At 39.3% G+C, this 19,963-nt stretch overlaps 1 protein-coding gene across 2 annotated transcripts in view; it reads right to left on the minus strand.

Annotated features, from left to right (window-relative positions):
* Window positions 1-19,963, minus strand: part of NR2C1 (nuclear receptor subfamily 2 group C member 1) — a 94,940-nt gene that overhangs the window by 24,309 nt on the left and 50,668 nt on the right. For both annotated transcript variants that reach the window (XM_072655609.1, XM_072655610.1), the window contains exons 5-9: window positions 15,704-15,883; window positions 12,208-12,355; window positions 12,002-12,092; window positions 5,292-5,476; window positions 3,087-3,252 (exon numbers count right to left, since the gene is read on the minus strand). In XM_072655609.1, the coding sequence (XP_072511710.1) occupies window positions 3,087-3,252; window positions 5,292-5,476; window positions 12,002-12,092; window positions 12,208-12,355; window positions 15,704-15,883 (770 nt within the window). The remainder of the gene's footprint in view (window positions 1-3,086; window positions 3,253-5,291; window positions 5,477-12,001; window positions 12,093-12,207; window positions 12,356-15,703; window positions 15,884-19,963) is intronic.

A 19,963-nucleotide genomic window follows, 5' to 3' on the forward strand; every position in this document is an offset into this window, starting at 1 on the left:
AATGTTTAATCTTGGTTTAAATTTTTCATAAGTGAGTGAAGAAAATCGGACAATCAAAATCCATCTGGCTTGTTTCAATCCTTTTAAGAGGAGATTTTTTTCTAAAACCATAAAGTTTTATTTCTAATTTATCGACACTTCCACTTGTTTCTATAACTTCCTGATTCTCTTTAAAGACAAGAATAAGGACCAAAAGTGCTGCTGAAAGCCAGCCTGGTAAAATGTGATCACCCCATGTCTCCAATTACTTCTCTGAAATTGTGAACAACAAAATACCCAACTTTACAAAGTAGCTGTAAGAACCAAATGAAAATGTATGAAAAAGTGAATGGAAAAATATGGAGGGCTATATTAAAGTAAATTGGAAGCAAGAAAACCTTTGTTTCTTACCAAATATACTCTTACTAATTTCTGAACATTCTGCTGTACAACTTTTGCCTGAAGCTAACCATTTCAGAGTTATGGGCCTTAGATCTTAACCATACGCTCTCTGTGGGGGCTCCATCTGATAAGGTAAGAGTCTCTAGCTGTAAGAGACTCTGGAGGCGATCAAGTCCAGCCCCCTCATCTTACAGACAAGGAAACAGAAGCACAGAAAATGTAAGACACTTGTCCTGGGTCATACAACTAGTGTCTGAGATGAGATTTCCCTTCAGTCTTTCTGACTCCCAGTTCAGAGCCCTAGCCACTATGCTATGTTGCCTGTCTATCTCCTACAGAGATAAAATATTACATCACTAATAAAAAAAAATCCAAATATCCTAATATACATCCTCAATCACTAGGAGGACTAGGAAGAGAAATAAAGGTAGATTTCCAAATGACCTGGAATATCTAGTATCAGGATATGGATAATGAAAATAAGGAAACTCTGATTGGATCTAAAAATACAACTATTACTCTTAAGAACCAAGTTCCAAGAACTCAATAGGGGGCCACAAGAAATAAGCACCTTGGCATATGCCTGAAAACCTGTTAGGAATCTCAGAAACAGAAACATATATCTAAACTACAAGGAAGATGAGTAGATTGACTTAAAGTACCTCTACCCTTTAACCAAGCAATGTCACTACCTGGTTTATTTCCAAAGACGATTAGGGGAAAAGGAATCAGTTCTAAAATGTTGATGCAGTTCTTTTTGTGGTGGCAAAGACCTGGAAACTGCAGGGATGCCCATCAACTGGGGAACAGCCGAAGAAGGTGTAGCATATGATTGTGATGAAATATGATTGTACTGTAAGAAATGACGAGTTCAACGATCTTAGAAAACATGAACAGACTTGCACAAAACAATGAAGAATGAGATGAGTAGAACCGAGAACACTGGATACAACAACAGCAGTATGTTTTAAGGAAGACTCTGAGTGAATGAATTCTTTTGTCTATTATAAATCCCCAAATTAACTATAAAGGACATATGAAGAAAGACGCTATCTGCATTCAGAGAAAGAACTGATAAAAAGATTGGCAGTTTCATGTACAATCATCTTTTTATTGTACTATGCTATAGAAATACTTGGTTTATTCCAGAAATTAAAAATAAAAAAAAAGACAAGTAGAGAACATGGAAGTAGCTCCTGTGTCTGGGATGGAGAAAGGAGGAGAACAAGGAAAGGATGCCAGGCTTCCTAAAGCTGAAGGTTCTTCAGTTTGGAGTTTTAAGCAGAAAAGAAATTAGGTCAGACTAGGTCAATCAAGTTAAAACTGCTTCAACAAAGGTGGAGAGAAACTGCCTGTTTCAAGGAAATTGTAAGGTGAAAAAGAATTAACAAAAGAGTTTTCAAAAAGTAAACATTTTTCTAAATGGAAGAACAAAATGTGCGGGGGAGGGGGAAAGAATCTTTACTACAGAAAGGTGAATGTCATGGACTATTCTTGTAGAAGGATATTTTTTTTCTAAAATGTTGGAAATCACATAGGTTTCAACTGATACCCCCAGAGGTGAAAGTAAGAAGACCATACCCTATAGAGTCTCCTGGACTGGCAACTATTTTATCTAAGAAATTCTAGATATAAAGCTGATATTTAAGGGAGACACTCACATCCAAGCCAACAGCAAGGCCTAATCATGACAGCACCAGCCTCCCAGATAGAATGAATCCACACTTAACTGGCAGCAATGCTTTCTTTTATTTGTGAAGTTAAGGACTACTCTAGAAAAATCCCTTAAATATGCAAGAAAGATAAATTAAGCAAGGAACAACTGATTGCTTAAAACTACACACCTGAAGAGTGGAGTTAGGATTCATCTAAGCTAGACAAAGCAGACTAAAGCAGTGAGACAGTTGGACAGCAAAACTCAGGACTGAGAGATTTTAAAAGGTACGTAAAGCTTCAGTTCCAACATCAATGAAGAAAGTTGATCACCTAAAAAAAAACTTGCAGTACATATTTTCTATCCCTCTGTTTGTTTCACTGTAATTATGAGTTTTAAACTGTTGGTAGCAAGTTACCATAAATGTATCTTCTTCTGCTCCTACCAAAACAGGTTCCAGAATTCTGAAAGCTCTCAGAACTTGGGAATTCACTGTAATGGTGGCTAGTTTTAGCTTCTCTTTCTCTGTAACAGCATTCAGAGGCACTTAATCTGAATAACATTTACTGAGAAATTTAATCAAGGGAGGGGTTTAAACTTTGCTTGGAAAAACACAGAAGATTATGTTCTTTGTACGGTTACTATACAGCCAAATGTCTTAGGTTTGGATGTATCTTTTCTGAAAGAGGAAGTAGCTAGCCATTGAACAAAAGCAGTTATCAGTTCATCAGAACATGAATGCCAACACATACAAAGCAGTTAACATTCCATGTTCATATACGTACTAAACTTAACTTTTATGTAAGGTCACATGCACATGAACCCCATTAAGTGCATTATTGATAAGCTTGTTTATAAACACAGTGTGCTATTAGGGACACCCCTCCATGAACAGATACGCTTTTTAAATGACATTACTGCTACCATGAATGGTTTGACTAACTTCGGAAACAGGAGAAAAAACTACAATACCTTTGAAGCCGGGCCAGGCTTAAAACGAGGCTGAATAATTAAGAACACATTGTAAGTTTAGAAAAAAGGGGACAAATACCCTGAAAGCTACATGTGCATCGCTGAGAAGTGGTCCCTCTATTTCGACGATATTCATGCTTGCCTCTCCAGCCATCAGGTGTACGCTTGCTTCCATGCTCTCTACTGAACTCTGACATGCTGCACTCTCCCCTGGGTTTAGTGCTTTTGCAAGGGTGTCAAATGCCCTATAACGAGAGATCTCAAGTAGTGAGCAATGCCAAACTCCAGAACAGAAAGAAATACATGTAAAATCTGGAAGCTAAAACTTTTGTATGGCATCATTTTAAAATTTTAAATTTAAAATTAAATTAAATTTATTTATTTAAAATTTAAAATTTCAGCACATGGGGCTGAACCTCCAATTTCCCCTCAAACAATCATCCAAAAAGGCAAAGATTCATACATAAGGACAGATTTTTTGTGAACTACATATATGCTTAAAAATACCATCAAACATCTAGAGGCCCCTTTAAGATACATAAATTAAGAAAAAGATATTGCATAGAAGGTTTCTCTTCAAAACCGGGGGTCATTGCATTTATTTTCTAGAGAGAAATTCTTTAGAAAGGTGTACAACAAGCTATGTCAACTTTATTAGGAAGAGGGGAAGGAAGTAATTTGAACTTAAAGTTAGAAAGATTGAATATCATATATCTTGAACATATGGCAGGTGTACAGATGACCTCATAAGGATTGAAGTCTGATACCGTTTTACATTCAAGATACAATAAATATTCTCAAGAGGATACCTTTAATCATGGAAAAAAAATAACAAAGTCCGTAGTCCTGAATCATTCTAAATTATTTTACTCAATGCTGTGTGACTTTTAAAAAGTATGAAGTACACAGTTACATCTAAACATGAAATTATAATGATCTGAGATGCTGTGTCCATAAATTGTGGCTTAGAGAATACTAGGACCTTAAGGGCCTGGGCAAGAATTTAAGCCCAATCTGTACCTGATTCTTGAATCTCCTCTACGACTCCTAACCTCTGCTTAGACACTTTCAATCACAGAGAGCTTAATACCTGACTACACATATCCAACAGCATAACATACGTAAAATGTTTTCTAGATTGTAGAGCTAATAATAATAACAATGATAATAAATGATATGGATTATTACATTTTTGAACAGCTCTAATTTTTAGGAAAGCTCCTCCCCTTCTCATTGAGCTCCAATTTGCCTTACTGGATCGATTCAGTGGTCAGATTTTTAGCCCCTGATGCTATGAAATCACTATTCCACATGACTACCCTTCAAAAAAATCTAAATTATTGCACTTGAAAAATGCTATCATCATCCTCTAAGTCTTCTTTTCTTCATACTAAATTTCTCTACTCGTGACACTCAACTGCTCACCCTGTCTTTTTAGAGTACAGGGTCTTTCAGAGATGCTTAGGAATGGGAAATTATTCAGCCACATTTGTATTAAGCACCTTAAGGCACGGTTTTCTCAATATTTTGAATGATACAGAAAAAGACATAGCTCTTTCTTCCCCCAAAATAGATGATTAATGAAAACTTCATGTTAATACATTTTACTCCACACTGCCAAGAGACTGATATTCTTAAACGCTTCCAGACATGATGGAAAAGAAAACTTGACTTGAGAGCTGAAACCTAGGTTTAAATCCTGAATCTGTCACAAACACCCATGTGACCTTGGGCTAGTCTTTAACCACTCTGAATAGCAATTTTCTTCTCTGTAAAACAAGGGGGTTGGACTTGATGACCTCTGAGGTCCCTTCCAGGTCTAAATCTATGATATTATGATGGCTTTCCATTCTACATATATGTATACCTATATAGGCCCATATATATAGGCATATATATATATAGGCATATATATATATATATATATATGTAGGCAAAATGATATACTTAATCAAATAATCTGAAAGACTAGGACCTAATTATCATCCTGGGAAAAGTGAAACAACTCTTAAGGTATTTTCAATGCTTCCCACATACATACTATCATTATTTACTGAAATGGCTAATTTGTTATATTTGGCAATACTGCACTACATGAAATTTTTCTCTAAATGCTCAATGTGACAAATATACTATATATGTGTATAATCTTCACAAATCTTTCTGAACAGACTATGCTGTTTCCTTGCGTACAAGTTTTAAAATGAAATTTATTAATACGATTCTTGCTGAATATACATCAAACAGTGATGTTTCCCTGTTAATGGTCCAACAGAAGACTTACCTCGTCACATCACTGCTGGTCTGCACTTCCTGCGGCATGTCAGATAATGATGTGTCTCCATTACTTAAGCTTTCAATCATTGAGAGCTCCGGACTGCTCTGTGAAATGTCCTTTGTTTTTCCAAGATTTGCTAAGGATGTCACCACGCTGGCCAATGTACTTAAATCTCCCTGACAGGATTCAGCCTTTAAAAAAAAATCAAAAGGAAATAATATGCATTAGTAACCTCCTCCTCCTTCTGGTGTGCATGAGCTTCATGCTCTGAAATGTACAAGCTTAGCTTTTGAAATGCAGAGAGAAACATTGTGGGGATTTGAGTTAATGAATGAAAACTTTAAATTAGAAATGCTTTCTATATTTCATTTCAATGTACCAAAGAAAAAGCCTGAAGCCATCCCAGACTCTGAGAGGTGTAATGTAACTGACATCTATAAAGTGCTTCTTCATCAATGACCCATGAGGGAGTCAGCACGAGCATCATAGTGCCCACTTTACAGATGAGCTCAAGCGACTTCCTAAAAGTCACATCACTATTAGATGTCAGAAATGGGGCTCCGAGTCCAAAGCTGCCTTGAGATAGCAGGAGCTATCCAGTCCAACCCCATTGTAGAGAGAGAATCCTCTCTACAATACAGCTAGTAAGTGATCAGGACTTTTCTTGAAGCCTGCTCAGGAACTCTGTTCAATTTTTAGATAGTCAAGTTTTTCCTTACATCAAAGAAAAATAGGATTCTCTGCTGCTTCCACATCTATTGCTCCTAGTTCTGCTTTCTGGGACCAAAAAGGAAAAACAGGGTTTATCTCACTTCCACGTGCCAGCCTCTGGTGCAATGAAAAGGGTGATGAGCTTGGAGTCTGATAACATGGGTTTAAATGATGGCTCTGTGACACTCACTCCTTCTGTGGCCTTAGGAAAAAATGTTCAACTACTTCAGACCTCAATTTTCTGGTCTATAAAATGAAGGGACCAAACAAAATAAGAGTCCAAGGTCCCTGCCAGTTCTAACCTTATGACGTTACAACCTTACCTGAAGATGGCCACAGTATCCTTTCCCTGTGCAAATTTTCTATTTTCTAGGTGAAATATCACCTGATTCTTAGGTGGCAAAAAATGACCAATATTTATTTTGTGGGAAAAGTTCTCTCAGGATGAAAAAAATCCTTATCTACAGACTGAAAAGGATTGTTATACATGCGTGTGTGTGTGCTTATGTGCATGTGGTGTGTGTGTGTTTTGGGGAGGAGGACTGGGAGTAAACATGATCCTTGAAAAGCAAAGGGTCAATAAATTAATTCATATTTATTTTTCAACCTCTAGTCAAAAAACTACCAGACTTTCTTTTGTGTGTGTGTGTGTGTGATTAACTTATTTATTTTTTTAAAAAAATTATTTATTTATTTAATTTTTAACATTCATTTTCATAGAATTTTGGGCTCCAAATTTTCTCCCCCCTTGTCCCCTCCCCCCACCCCAAAACACCGAGCATTCCAATTGCCCCCATCACCAATCTGCTCTCTCCTCCATCATTCCTCTCTACCCTTGTCTCCATCCTCTCCTCTGTCCTGTAGGGCCAAATAACTTTCTACACCCCTTTACCGGTATTTCTTATTTCCTAGCGGCAAGAACAGTACTCAACAGTTGTTCCTAAAACTTTGAGTTCCAACTTCTTTTCCTCCCTCCCTCCCCACCCCTTCTCTTTGGAAGGCAAGCAATTCAATATAGGCCATATCTGTGTAGTTTTGCAAATGACTTCCATAATAGTCGTGTTGTATAAGACTAACTATATTTCCCTCCATCCTATCCTGCCCCCAATTACTTCTATTCTCTCTTTTGATCCTGTCCCTCCCCATGAGTGTCAACCTCAAATTGCACCCTCCTCCCCATGCCCTCCCTTCCATTGTCCCCCGCCCCGTTTATCCCTTTATCCCCCACTTTTCTGTATTGTAAGATAGGTTTTCATACCAAAATGAGTGTGCATTTTATTCCTTCCTTTAGTCGAATGTGATGAGAGTAAACTTCATGTTTTTCTCTCACCTCCCCTCTTTTTCCCCAAACTAAAAAAGTCTTTTGCTTGCCTCTTTTATGAGAGATAATTTGTCCTATTCCATTTCTCCCTTTCTCCTCCCATATATTTCTCTCTCACTGCTTGATTTCATTTTTTTTAAGATATGATCCCATCCTATTCAATTCACTCTGCGCACTCTGTCTCTATGAGTGTGTGCATGTGCATGTGTGTGTGTGTAATCCCACCCAGTACCCAGATACTGAATAGTTTCAAGAGTTACTAATATTGTCTTTCCATGTAGGAATGTAAACAGTTCAACTTTTATAAGTCCCTTATGACTTCTCTTTGCTGTTTACCTTTTCATGCTTCTCTTCATTCTTGTGTTTGAAAGTCAGATTTTCTTTTTAGCTCTGGTCTTTTCATCAAGGATGCTTGAAAGTCCTCTATTTCATTGAAAGACCATTTTTTCCCCTGAAGTATTATACTCAGTTTTGCTGGGTAGGTGATTCTTGGTTTTAGTCCTAGTTCCTTTGACTTCTGGAATATCCTATTCCATGCCCTTCTATCCCTTAATGTAGAAGCTGCTAGATCTTGTGTTATCCTGATTGTATTTCCACAATACTTGAATTGTTTCTTTCTAGCTGCTTGCAATATTTTCTCCTTGACCTGGGAACTCTGGAATTTGGCCACAATATTCCTAGGAGTTTCTCTTTTTGGATCTTTTTCAGGTGGTGATTGGTGGATTCTTTCAATATTTATTTTGCCCTCTGGTTCTAGAATCTCAGGGCAGTTTTCCTTGATAATTTCATGAAAGATGATGTCTAGGCTCTTTTTTTGATCATGGCTTTCAGGTAGGCCCATAATTTTTAAATTGTCTCTCCTGGATCTATTCTCCAGGTCAGTTGTTTTTCCAATGAGATATTTCACATTATCTTCCATTTTTTTATTCTTTTGGTTTTGTTTTGTGATTTCTTGGTTTCTCATAAAGTCATTAGCCTTCATCTGTTCCATTCTAATTTTGAAAGAACTATTTTCTTCAGTGAGCTTTTGAATCTCCTTTTCCATTTGGCTAATTCTGCTTTTGAAAGCATTCTTCTCCTCATTGGCTTCTTGAACCTCCTTTGCCAATTGAGTTAGCCTATTTTTCAGGGTGTTATTTTCTTCAGCATAGCCTATTTTTCAGGGTGTTATTTTCTTCAGCATTTTTTGGGGTCTCCTTTAGCAGGGTGCTGACCTGCTGTTCATATTTCGCTTGAATGTCTTTCATTGCTCTTCCCAGTTTTTCCTCCACCTCTCTAACATAATTTTCAAAATTTTCTGAGCTCTTTTTAAGCTTTTCCATGGTCTGATCCCATTGAGTGGGCTGGGATGTAGAAGCCCTGACTTCCATGTCTTTCCCTGATGGTGAGCACCGCTCTTCCTCATCAGAAAGGAGGGGAGGAGAAACCTGTTCACCAAGAAAGTAACCCTCTATAGTCTTGGTTTTTTTCCCTTTTCTGGGCATTTTCCCAGCCAGTGACTTGACCTCTGAATATCCCACCTCGCCTCCAGATCCTCCCAGCCAGCGCTTGGGGTCTGAGACTCAAATGCTGCTTCCCAGCCTCAGGGCTTTGGGCAGGGGCAGGACTGCTATTCAGTGTGAGATCAAGTTCAGCTGCCCAGGTCGGGGCAGGGCCGCCTCACGGGCTCAGTTCCCTCAGGGGGTTTATGCAGAGACCTTCAACAATGTATCCAGGGTCCTGCCTGCTTGGGGAGCCCCGGTCTGCTCCCACCTCCGCTGGTGCCTCCCAAGGGGGCCTGAGTCATGGGGGCTCCCCACTCCCCTATTGACCCGCCGAAGAGACCCTCTCACCGACCCTTGTCACCTGTGGGTGGAGGGACCCGCGTGGCTGCTGGAAATTCTGTCCCTGAAGCCTGCTTGGATCTGCTCCTTTCGGTGCTGGGCGGCTGCAGCAGGGCTGTGCTCTGCTCCGTGTCTGCAGCACGAAGAACCTTTTGCGAGAGGTTTTCAGGCTCTCTGGAACAGAAATCTCGTCCACTCTGCCGTTCTGTGGCTTCTCCTACTCCCGAATTTATTGGCAGCTCTTTTCTACAGATATTTCATGGGCTGTGGGTTTGGAGCTAGCGTATTTGTGTGTTTCGGCTCCGCCCTCAGACTTTCTTTTTAAAATCATATCTCAGCCTCAGTACTCAAGGTGTTTGGGATTTCCTCATTTATCAAAGAGAAAAATTCTGATTTCCTACTCTAGAAAAACAAGGAGTGCTTATCGTGCTTCTACTGAACACGGAGCTCTCACAAGCAACATTTCTTTCTGTTGAATTTTCAAGTTCTTGCTGTCAAGGCTTTGTAAAAGAAGGCAGCATTTGGCTGTGTTTTGGCAACTCCCAGTGTAAGTCAATGGATGATGTAGGCATAATCAGTCATTTTCTAATACTAAGATATGCCGCACTGGAAAATGCCCGCTGCCATTTTGATGAAGGACTTGTTTGTGTAATCACCACCTCCAGAAATAAACTTTCAATGGTGAATAACTTAAAAATCTTAGCCCTGCAAACAAAGCTCATTTTCTAGCCAGCATAACAATTTTTTGCCTTTTTTAAAAAAGGATATACCTAGCTTAAACAATTTGGTTCATTCTACTTTCTTTTTTCCATTCTCCTCAAAGTCTTAGAGAATGAATTTCACAATCTCTCTTCTAAACTGCAGTCACCTTGCAATACAATCACATCCAAATCTTATTTTCATTCCTTTTTCAACTGTCAGTATTGCTTGGTATTTTGTGATAAGCAATGTAAGTAGCTATTTCACATTCCAAGAATCTTTCTACTTGAGATATTGGTAATCACAAAGCGTGGCAGCACTCTAAAATAACTGCAGCAATGCAGAAGGAGCATTAACACATCTTAATAGTGTTCATAACAAATGTTTTCACTTTCTAAACTGAAGTGAAAACTTCTCTTGTGGAGTATCAAAGATTTCTATCCCCAAGTTACAGAATCCATTCACTGAGCAAACATTTACTTTTTAAGCACCTTACTCTATGCTAGGTGCCAGAGCTACAAAAGCAGAATGAGAAAGTCCCTGTCCTGGAGAAGCTTGTATTCTACTTATGGAATACAACATTTAAACATATGAATACATTAAATGAGGAGGGAGAGCCTACTAACATGAGGAAAAGCTTCCCTTGAAAGGTGACACCTGAACTTTAGATCTAAAGGAAAACAATGCTTCTTAGATGCAGAAATGAATTAGAAGGATGTTCTATGCTTGCTGGACAGCCTGTGAAACAATATGGAGATGTAATTTGGGTAAAAGGTAGAGTACATGAAGAGAAGGGGAGTAACATAAAGGAAAAACGGAAGAGTAGATTGGAGCCAGTCTACAAAAAACACTCATTCCAAGTTGAGGAGCCAATATATTATCTCCGAGTCAATAGGGAACCACTTAAAGTTGTCAAGGAGGTCTTAACAGCATGGCCAGCCCTGGGCTTTGAGATCACAGCACAGTTGAAGAATGAATTTGGGAGAAGACAAAATGGTAGAGAGATGTCTAATAGGAAGTTACAGGAAGAACCCAGGCAAGAAGCAAAGATAGAGTGAATCAGGGTGCTGGCTGTATAAGTGGAGAGACAAGGCTGAGAGACATTCGCTCCAGTGGCTCTGTGATGCCACTGGGATCAAGCAGGAATTCTGCTATCAATCTCTGAAATCCCGTCATAAGCACACCCTAACCTCTCTTTACATACTCATTCCTCATCACTTCTCTTCATACACCAGGGATCCAGCCAAACTGGGCTTCTGTTTGTGCCCATGGCCACACCCAAGGCAGGTGCCCCAACCCCAAAGAAGCAGCTAATTATACTGCCATGATCACTATCTCCTTTCAGACCCTGATGGGAGGCAACCTAGTACCCTGAACCCAAGAGCCTTGGGAAGAGCCAAGCTGCCAGGTCAGTGCCCCTGGCCATCACCCTGAGAAGCAGGCTCTGTGCAGATGCAGCCTGGAGACTGTTCCTCCCAAGCTACAGTGGCAGCTACTGCAGATGCAAAAAACAAAGTTTTTTATCACCAAAGTACTCAGCTCTCTCAAATGGTTCAACATCAGAAAGTGATAGGATTTTATCAGTGGAGAGGACACTAAAGAGGAGGTATGACCACTAGCTTTGCTGCTACACCAAAGGACCATGGAACCTTTTTATCTGACCTGCAGCTGAAACCTTCCATGGGGGTTTTCTCCCCCATTAAAGTATGAACTTGTGAAGGGAAGGGACTGCCCAACTTTTCTATTTGTGGCCCCAAAGCTTAGCTCAGTGCTCCGCACATAGTAAGAGCTTAATAAACACTTCATTCTTTCATTCTTTCCTCCTATGTGACACCCTATCTCCAGTATCCATGCTGTTGCACTTGGTTGTCCCCCAGGCCTGGAACACACTTTTTTTCGACCTTGATCCTAGAGTCCCTTGCTTCAAGGAAGAGCTTAAATACTATCTTCTAAATAAAAGCTGCTCATGCCTGTATTCCCAGGGCCTAACACAGTTCCTGGCACAGAATAGGCACTTAATAAATGCTTGTTGGTTGACCGATTAGCTGATGATCTAAGACCAAACCTCCTGGGAAAACTGATGCCAAGATACAAATGTCATGGAAAATTCTCAAAACCTTGGCCAATAATTCTAAATTAGTCTTGAGTAGTTGCCTACTCACCTTATCAGGGGTCATCAGCATGGCTGACTCCGATTTGATTCCAGACTGGTGAATATTCACAAACATTCCAGAATCCAGCAGCCCTGCAGACCTGGTATAATAAACAGGTACATCAGCCCCTTTCCTCTGAGAGGAAAGACAACTAAAAGCTATTTCATGTGTATGGGCTTCCACACCACACGACACCACACCACACCACACCATACCTGGTTGTTTCATTATCTGTTACAAAAGTTGGAGTTGCAGCCAATGGACTGCGAAGATCTTTTCGGATATAAATTTTTTCTGTTGAAGCTGCACAATTGGAAGATTTCTCTCGTGATACTTCAATAGGTTTCCTTTCACACTGAACAGCTAGGTTAAAAAAAAGTTAAATAGTTACATCATAACCAAGAATTTCTGAGGTTATAAATGCAGAAGAGGTGGCAAAATTGAGGGAAATGGTTAGTATAACTGAAACTGACAGAGAACCCCCAAACATAAGAAATTAGCTTCAAATTCCTCCCCTCAAGAATGCAACAAAGCTGTCTTACAACAAATTTACTCAAACATAACAATTTTGTCTGAAAATATGAGGGGTGAGGGAAAAAAAAAAGAAATCAGACAAGGAGGCAGAAAAGAAGCAGTCTGAGAGCTGAAAGAACTCAGAGGGAGCACTGTCTTCCAAGCCAAGGAAGGATAAAGTATAAAACAAAGACAGTGGCCAGTAGTGCCAAATGCTCACAACAGAGTCCAGAATGAAGACAGAGGAAAAAAAGACTGGGGATTTAATAATGTGGAGGCCACTGGTGACTTTTTTGCGGGGGGAGAGTTTTCAACAGAGAAGGCAAATTATAAAGGACTGAAAAACGAGTGGGAGACAAGACAATACCAGCAATGGGAGTGGGTTATTTTTTTTTCAATATATTTGTCAGTAAAAGGGAGAAGAGAGATAGGAGAGTAGTTTCAGCAAAGGAGGCAAGAGAGAAGGAGAGGAAGAGATTCAAGATAGACTAGAAAAGAAGGATGACTGATGCATCAAGATCCTAGGGGAAGTAAGATGGAGTGGCATAACCAAAAGGATAAGAAGAAGAATTAGCCTTGATAAGGAAAAGTGAAAAGGAGGATAGAGCAAAGAAGGGAAAAAGATAATAACAAGTGCTGAGGGAGAGAAATTAGGCAAATCAGGTCAAAGGGCCTCTGTCTTCTCAATGAATGCTTTAAATATGGGGATAGGGCCATGGCTGGGGGTGTGAGAAGAGATGAAAAGATCTGGAGTATAAGGAATAAAAGAGGATCAAGGAATAGCGACTAAGGAGGTTGCTGAGCCTGATAAACTATAAAAACCCAACATGGTCATAAGACTGTTTTTCCAATGAGGCCTACTCAGAAACAGGGGAATCAAACGACTGAATTACCCAAGGTTGAGTATTAACAAGGAGAGAAAAGTTGACAGGTGGGAAGTGATGGCATTCTTAAATAGCTGCTAGTAAATGACCAAAAGGACAACCAGGGGAATCCAGATTAGGCATGAAGGCAACTGAAGTGAGACTTGGACAGACAGAATGGGCAATAGTAGGGGCATCCAAGGGCCAGAACCCTCAGGTGGGAAGAAAAAGGGAGAAGTAAAAAAAATAGGAGGTCACAGTAAGACCATAGCACTTCCAGGTGTAGCATTTCTAAGTTTCATATGCTAAGGACATAAAAGATGTGCGGTCAAAGCAGGGCCTAGAGCTGGATACACTGAGGACTGAAGAGGCCTGGGTGCTGAAAAGGGTTCTTTGACAAAATGAACACTGAAGTCTCTAAGGAAGATGACAAGAGATGGAATGGAGAGGAAGACTGAGCCAAGTGCCAGTCACTGAGGAAGATGAGCAGAAGACCTAGAAGTGAAACATCACTAGGATGATATAACATGGTAGCACTGACCCTGAAGGTGAGATAATACAGAAAAAAGAGTTTAAAAAAGATAATGGAATAACAGGGAACACAGAAACTTTTCCCCTTGGTCTTGGGGTCAAGGGACATTTGGGGGAGAGCGAGAAAATAGCCTCTAATGGAATTCTCTCCTTCTTCTACTTGCCTGGAAAAATCCCTGGCTTCCTGCAAAACTGAGCTCAAGTTCCCCTATTCATGGGGCCTTTCTGAGCCCACTCCCCAGCTAGTGCTTCCTCTGTGCCCCAAAATTACCCTGTATCAATTTGGTAGATACCTTATACCTGTATGTTGTCTCCTCCATAAGAATGTCAGCTCCTTGAGGGCAGGGACAGTTTGGTTTTGTCTTTGTATCCACAGAACCTAGCACATAGTAGGAACTTTAATAAATGCTTGCTGATTGACACTTTGTACAGATCACGGTTAGGAGCTAAGGGAGACAAATATGACTTGGTCCTTGCCCTCAGGGACCTTACAGTTTAAAAGGGATTTCAAGAACTATGCTATTTTTATGCCAAAACCACATGTCAATTAACGCAAGAAACTTGGAGTTACCAAGGAAAAGTTTAAGGGTAGAAAGGAGTTTAAGAACAGAGGAGGATCCTAAAGATTATGATGGAAGGAACTAAGGATGGTGTTAGTCACAAGCAAGTAACATTCGTGCAGAGGTTTGGAGAAAGAGGTACAATGGCAGGAAAGCTATCTTCAGGTATTTAAAGAACTGTCATGTTGAAAAGGAATTAAGATTTATCCTGTTTAGTGCCAGAGGGCAGAGCTAAGACCAATGGATAAAAGCAGAAGAAAGATTGTGGCTTCATAAAGAACACCTGGGTGTAGTCTGTAGGAAGTAATTCATAGGGAGGAAAATGTGACCTATTATACCAAATGTGGCAGATAGTACAAGTACAACGCGTTCAGCAAGGACTCAGAAGATTTGCTCTTAGTGCCTGTATGATTCTAGAAACAGCACCTCCCCATTTAGGCCTTGGTTGCTTTTAAATGAGGACACACTAGACAATTGCTGAGATATCTTTTTAACTCCAACACTCTATGATTTATGTGTATATATAAATACCCAGGGTAACCAAAGAATGTAAAAGGCTCTCTTGTAGTCTTCCGGTCACTAGAAACATCCAGGCAGAGGTAAGATATTCACCTAACAGGGATACTGCAGAGGAAGTTACTGTTTGAGCTAGGGGATTGGATTATATGACATTTAAAGTTCCTTCCTAATCTACGATTCTGGGATTTCAAAACCCTGGCCTTGGATAGTGGGAGATTTCTGACAAGTGTCTGATATGTTTGACCAGTTTTTACTGGTCTTGAAAAACTCTACACTTATGTCACAGGAATTGGTCAAAAATAATACATGCTTATCAACAATTTCAATTCCGATATTACAAAGTGTTATTTTTAAAAATCAATGATTACTATTCATTTTTTTAATCAGCATTCAGGAGGAAGAACATTAAACAGTCATACAGTTAGGGTTTTAGTACCAGGTTTATGTTTGCAAAGTCAATAAATTCAATTCAGCAAATATTTATCAAGCACCTATTATGTGCAATGCACTGTGCTAGAGAAAATAATTTCTGTGCTGTTGCAGAGCAAATTTCTAGTTATTTCCATAGACTAACTGAATGATTAAACCTTTACAATGAACCTGAACCATTTAAGCTTGAGGTTTTTTTCATAGGTTAATGCAAGTAATCTAAAGTTCAGTTTTTTATAAGACTATCCACAGTGACTTTTCTACTCATTTCTTTTACAATTCATGCTCATACATACAGTCTTGTTTCATTCCAAATGCAATGCATCTCTGTAACCTGCAGTATTGACAACGGTTTCGGTGGTGTTTGTTGATAATACAGTCCTTTGATCCTCGACATGAATATACTAAATTTTTTCGGATACTTCTTTTAAAAAATCCCTTGCATCCTTCACAGGTTACTGCTCCATAATGACGACCTAGATACAAAAGCATATGATTCCCTTAAAATCACTGTTATGTCTAAAAAGACAATTCAACAACTAAAATACTAGTAATAAAATGTTAAAAAAATATTGGGTTTAGTATATAGAATTTCACTATATGTAGAAAACTGGTAACTTATGATAAAAGGAACATAAAATGAACTTCAAATGAGATCAATTGATAGCTAAATACTTTACTAATGATTCTTAGGCACTATTGATTTAATTACATATTGCTACGTAATGGCTACTGGGGGTCATAAAATTGAATATGAAAAGAAAAAAATACTCTCTGGTACTTGAAACAGAAAAATAATTAGCATATAATTTCAAAATAGCTGATTAAAGTTCTATGCATATTAACATCATGACTCATCATCACAAATGTACCATTTTAGAACAATAATATACATTCCCCAGTCCATCTGAATAATTTGTAACATAGATAAGGAAACAATGAGAAAATATAACATTTCACAACTTCAGTGGGCCCAAGACCTCATCACTTTGGGCATTCTCTCTACTGGTGCGGACTGTAATTCATCCTTGCTCTGTGATCACGTTTGATTCTTATCCTTGATTCTTCCCAAGTCTTCTGGAGAGTCTATCCAGCATCCTAGAGGCCTTCTTCTGGTTCTCTTGACAATTTTGTGGTTACCAATACAACAGCTAAGGCTGTTACTCACCTCTATCCTGCCTCATCCCATTTACATGACTGGCACATACTCTTTTCTAACCAGCCATGTCCTTTCTGATGTCTTTTAATCACAAGTTATCCTTGGGAAAAAGCCAGTTTTGTCTATTTGCATCCTACCATGTGTCTTCCTATTGCCCTCTAGGCCACTTACAATTGTGATTCTTCTGAGACCATAGTATTCCTTGATTCACAGCCATCTAGCCTCCTCATCTTTGTTTAAAAGATGGCTACTTAGTGGCAGGAAATACTTAAAGTTCATCAAAAGTGTTGCCCAGTTTCCCCAAAGAAATTTAGCCTAATCTTTCTCCTACTCTCCTAGGTCTAGTTCACTATCCATCTCTTTAATATATTGTATGATGGCCTAACTTTATAAGTAATGTAATGCACATCATCCTCTAGACACTTCTCGTTCTTTGTTCATTTTGTTTTTCTATTGTAGAGAGACATACACCAACCCCTTTATAGAGACTAAGACCGTCATGAATTAGGTCCTGTGGTTTTGGGGGGTTCAATATGTATAGGCACTGGTGATGGGTCTCCTAGTTTAGTTCTTGTTTGGTATAGATATCCAAGCAGAATAAAGCCTATTCATTGGCATGACTGCTTTATGTCAGCCAAACTTCAGTAAGAAATGATGACAGAGTTTAAGTCTTTACTATTATTCATTTTTATTTTCCAGAATCAAAGGCATTGGTTAGGATACTTTTGACACACATAACATCTTCAATTCTCTTCCTGAAGAAAGTTTTCATGATGGTGGTAGACGTATATAAACTGATAAAGACTGAAATAAGTAGAACTAATGTAAATTAGAAAATAATTAAAAACAAGTTGAACTCTAAGTAACTGAAAAACCCATGCAAGTCCTGGACATATAGATAACGAAACATTTTTAACATCTCATGGCACAGATGCAGTGGACAACAGGGCAGAATACTGTATACACTGTGGGGGGCAGTGACTCCATGGGATGTTTATCCTCACTTGTTTTCCTTTGAAACTATGTGGGGGAAGAGAGGACCTATGTAGGGTGGGGGATTCAAAGTGACAGTGATGTAAATTAATCGATGAACAAGCATTTATTAAGGGCTATGGGCCTGGCACTATGCTAAGTACTGAGGATACAAAACAAAAATAAAACAGTCCCTGCCCTCAAGGAGCTTACACTCAATTCAATTTAACAAGCACATACTAAATACCTACTGCAACAGGTCACACGTGGTCCTAAGTACTAGATACACAAAGACAAAAATAGAAAAAGTCCTCTCCCTCTAAAAAACTGAGCTTCTAATGTAATGGAGGGAACAAATGTGAAAACGGGTCGTACAGAATCAATAACAGAATAAGAATAGAATAAGACAAAGTAGGTATGCAGGAAGGGCATCTGCTTTTGAATCTAGGACCTTCCTGCAGGAGACTGCACTTGGGCTATATCGTTGAGAGGGAAGCTCTGCATAAGAGGAAGAAAGGAGAGCATTCCAGGCATGAGAGCCACACAGTACAAAGGCACAGAGACGGAAGAAGGAGCACCATGTGGGAGGATGCTGTACATGGCCTCATGACTCAGGCTAGACCAAAGATTCAGATTCAAGGACTTACAGAAAGCTACTGGAAGCATAAATTTTATTAATGTGGTTCAGGAAGCAGACACACACACATGAACAACAGAGAGACAGATAGATACACACACACACACACACAACCAGAGACAGAGATTCAGTCACACAAGGCCAGGATCACTTGGGGAGGGAGATGTGTACAGTGGCAAAAACTTTTAAAATAGGTTTGCCTGAGAAAAGGTAAATGATGCTGCATATAGGAGGGAGTATTTCTACTCAGGCAGTCACTTATCAACAGCAGACTTGGATGGGGAAGTTTCCTAACTGGGATCCGAAATGAGGTCCAAATATATGACTGGGGAATGCCAGAACAGGACACTGGCATGCAGCCTCTGGAGCAGGCCAGGAGCCTCATTCACTCAGAAGCTGCAATTCTTTACATGTTTGACATAGTCAGAAAAGGGTCAGAATAAGTCAGGGCAGTGGAAGAACACATGTTGGCTGCCATTGCTTCTATGTTCATGGTTTTAGGACCACTTAGCCTAAAAGACTCCATAGAGGAGTCCTATGAATTATATCATTATCAAACAATATATTCTAAAAATTACAATTATCACAGAGGTTCAAAGAGAAAACCTATCTGTCTAGATCATAGAGTATGGGACAAGGTACAATATAAAATGAGGCTAGGAAGAAAGAATGGAAGTAGGATGTCAAAGATTAAACAAAGGAGTTTATATTTGATCTTGGAGGCAAAGGCAAACTCTGGAGTTTTGTAAGGGAGCAACATGGTTGTACCTGGACTTAAGGAAAATCACTCTGGCAGCCATGTGAAGTGTGGAGAAACTAGAGGTAGAAAGATCAAGTAGGAATTTGTTACAATAATCTAGGCAAGAGGTAACAAGGAACTGAACAAAAGTGGTGGGAGTGTGAGTAGACAGAAAGAGTCAGAGGCAAAAGAAAATGCAAGACTACACATGTGACTGGGATGTGTGGTGAGCAAGAGTGAGGCTGGAAGAAAAATGACCCCATTACAAACCTTAGACTCATAAGAATGAGGATGTCTTCAACAGAAATTGCAAGTTGGGAAGGGAAGTGGGGTTGAGGGGAAAGATAATGACTTCCTTTTAGGGAACATTTCTTATTTTTTTTTTTTTTGGAATAATCTAGGATTTTCAGTTTGAAATGTCCAGTAAGTGATTGGACAGATAAGACTGAAAGTCCAGGAGAGAAGCTGCAGATGCACATACAGTTCTGTGAATCAGCAGCAGCAGAGAGGTTATAGCTAAACCTATGAGAGCTATTTGATGTCACCCAAGAGTCTCTAGAGAGAGAAAAAAGGGAGCAGGATGGAGTCTTGAGAATCCCCCACAGTTTAGGAAGAGTGACATAGATGATGAGCTACACATGGAGACTGAGAAAGAGAATTAGTGTCATAAAAACATAGGCAGGAAGACCGGGTGGTCAAGAAGGAGGACTGAAAAAGAGACCATCAGATTTAGCAATGAAAAGATCAGTGAAGAACTCTGAAAAGACTTGCTCCAGCTGACTACAAAGGGGTGAGGAGAGGAAACGGAAGCAACAAGGAGAGACAATTCTAGAAGTTTGAGAAAGAACAGAGATCTGAGAGTAACAGCTTGAAGGGATGGTAATGTCTACTGATGGGGATGGGGCTATAGGTAAGAAACCAACAGATAGGGAAAGACTCAAAATCAGAAAGGGGTGAATGAAAAAAAAGTCATCAATAAAATGTTTGTTTGTAATCATGATATACAGTGTTAGGAATTTTTAAGCCTTTGTTCTCATTTATTGATTGCG

The sequence above is a fragment of the Notamacropus eugenii genome, chromosome 3, assembly GCF_028372415.1.
Source record: "Notamacropus eugenii isolate mMacEug1 chromosome 3, mMacEug1.pri_v2, whole genome shotgun sequence".
NCBI classification, from domain to species: Eukaryota; Metazoa; Chordata; class Mammalia; order Diprotodontia; family Macropodidae; genus Notamacropus; species Notamacropus eugenii.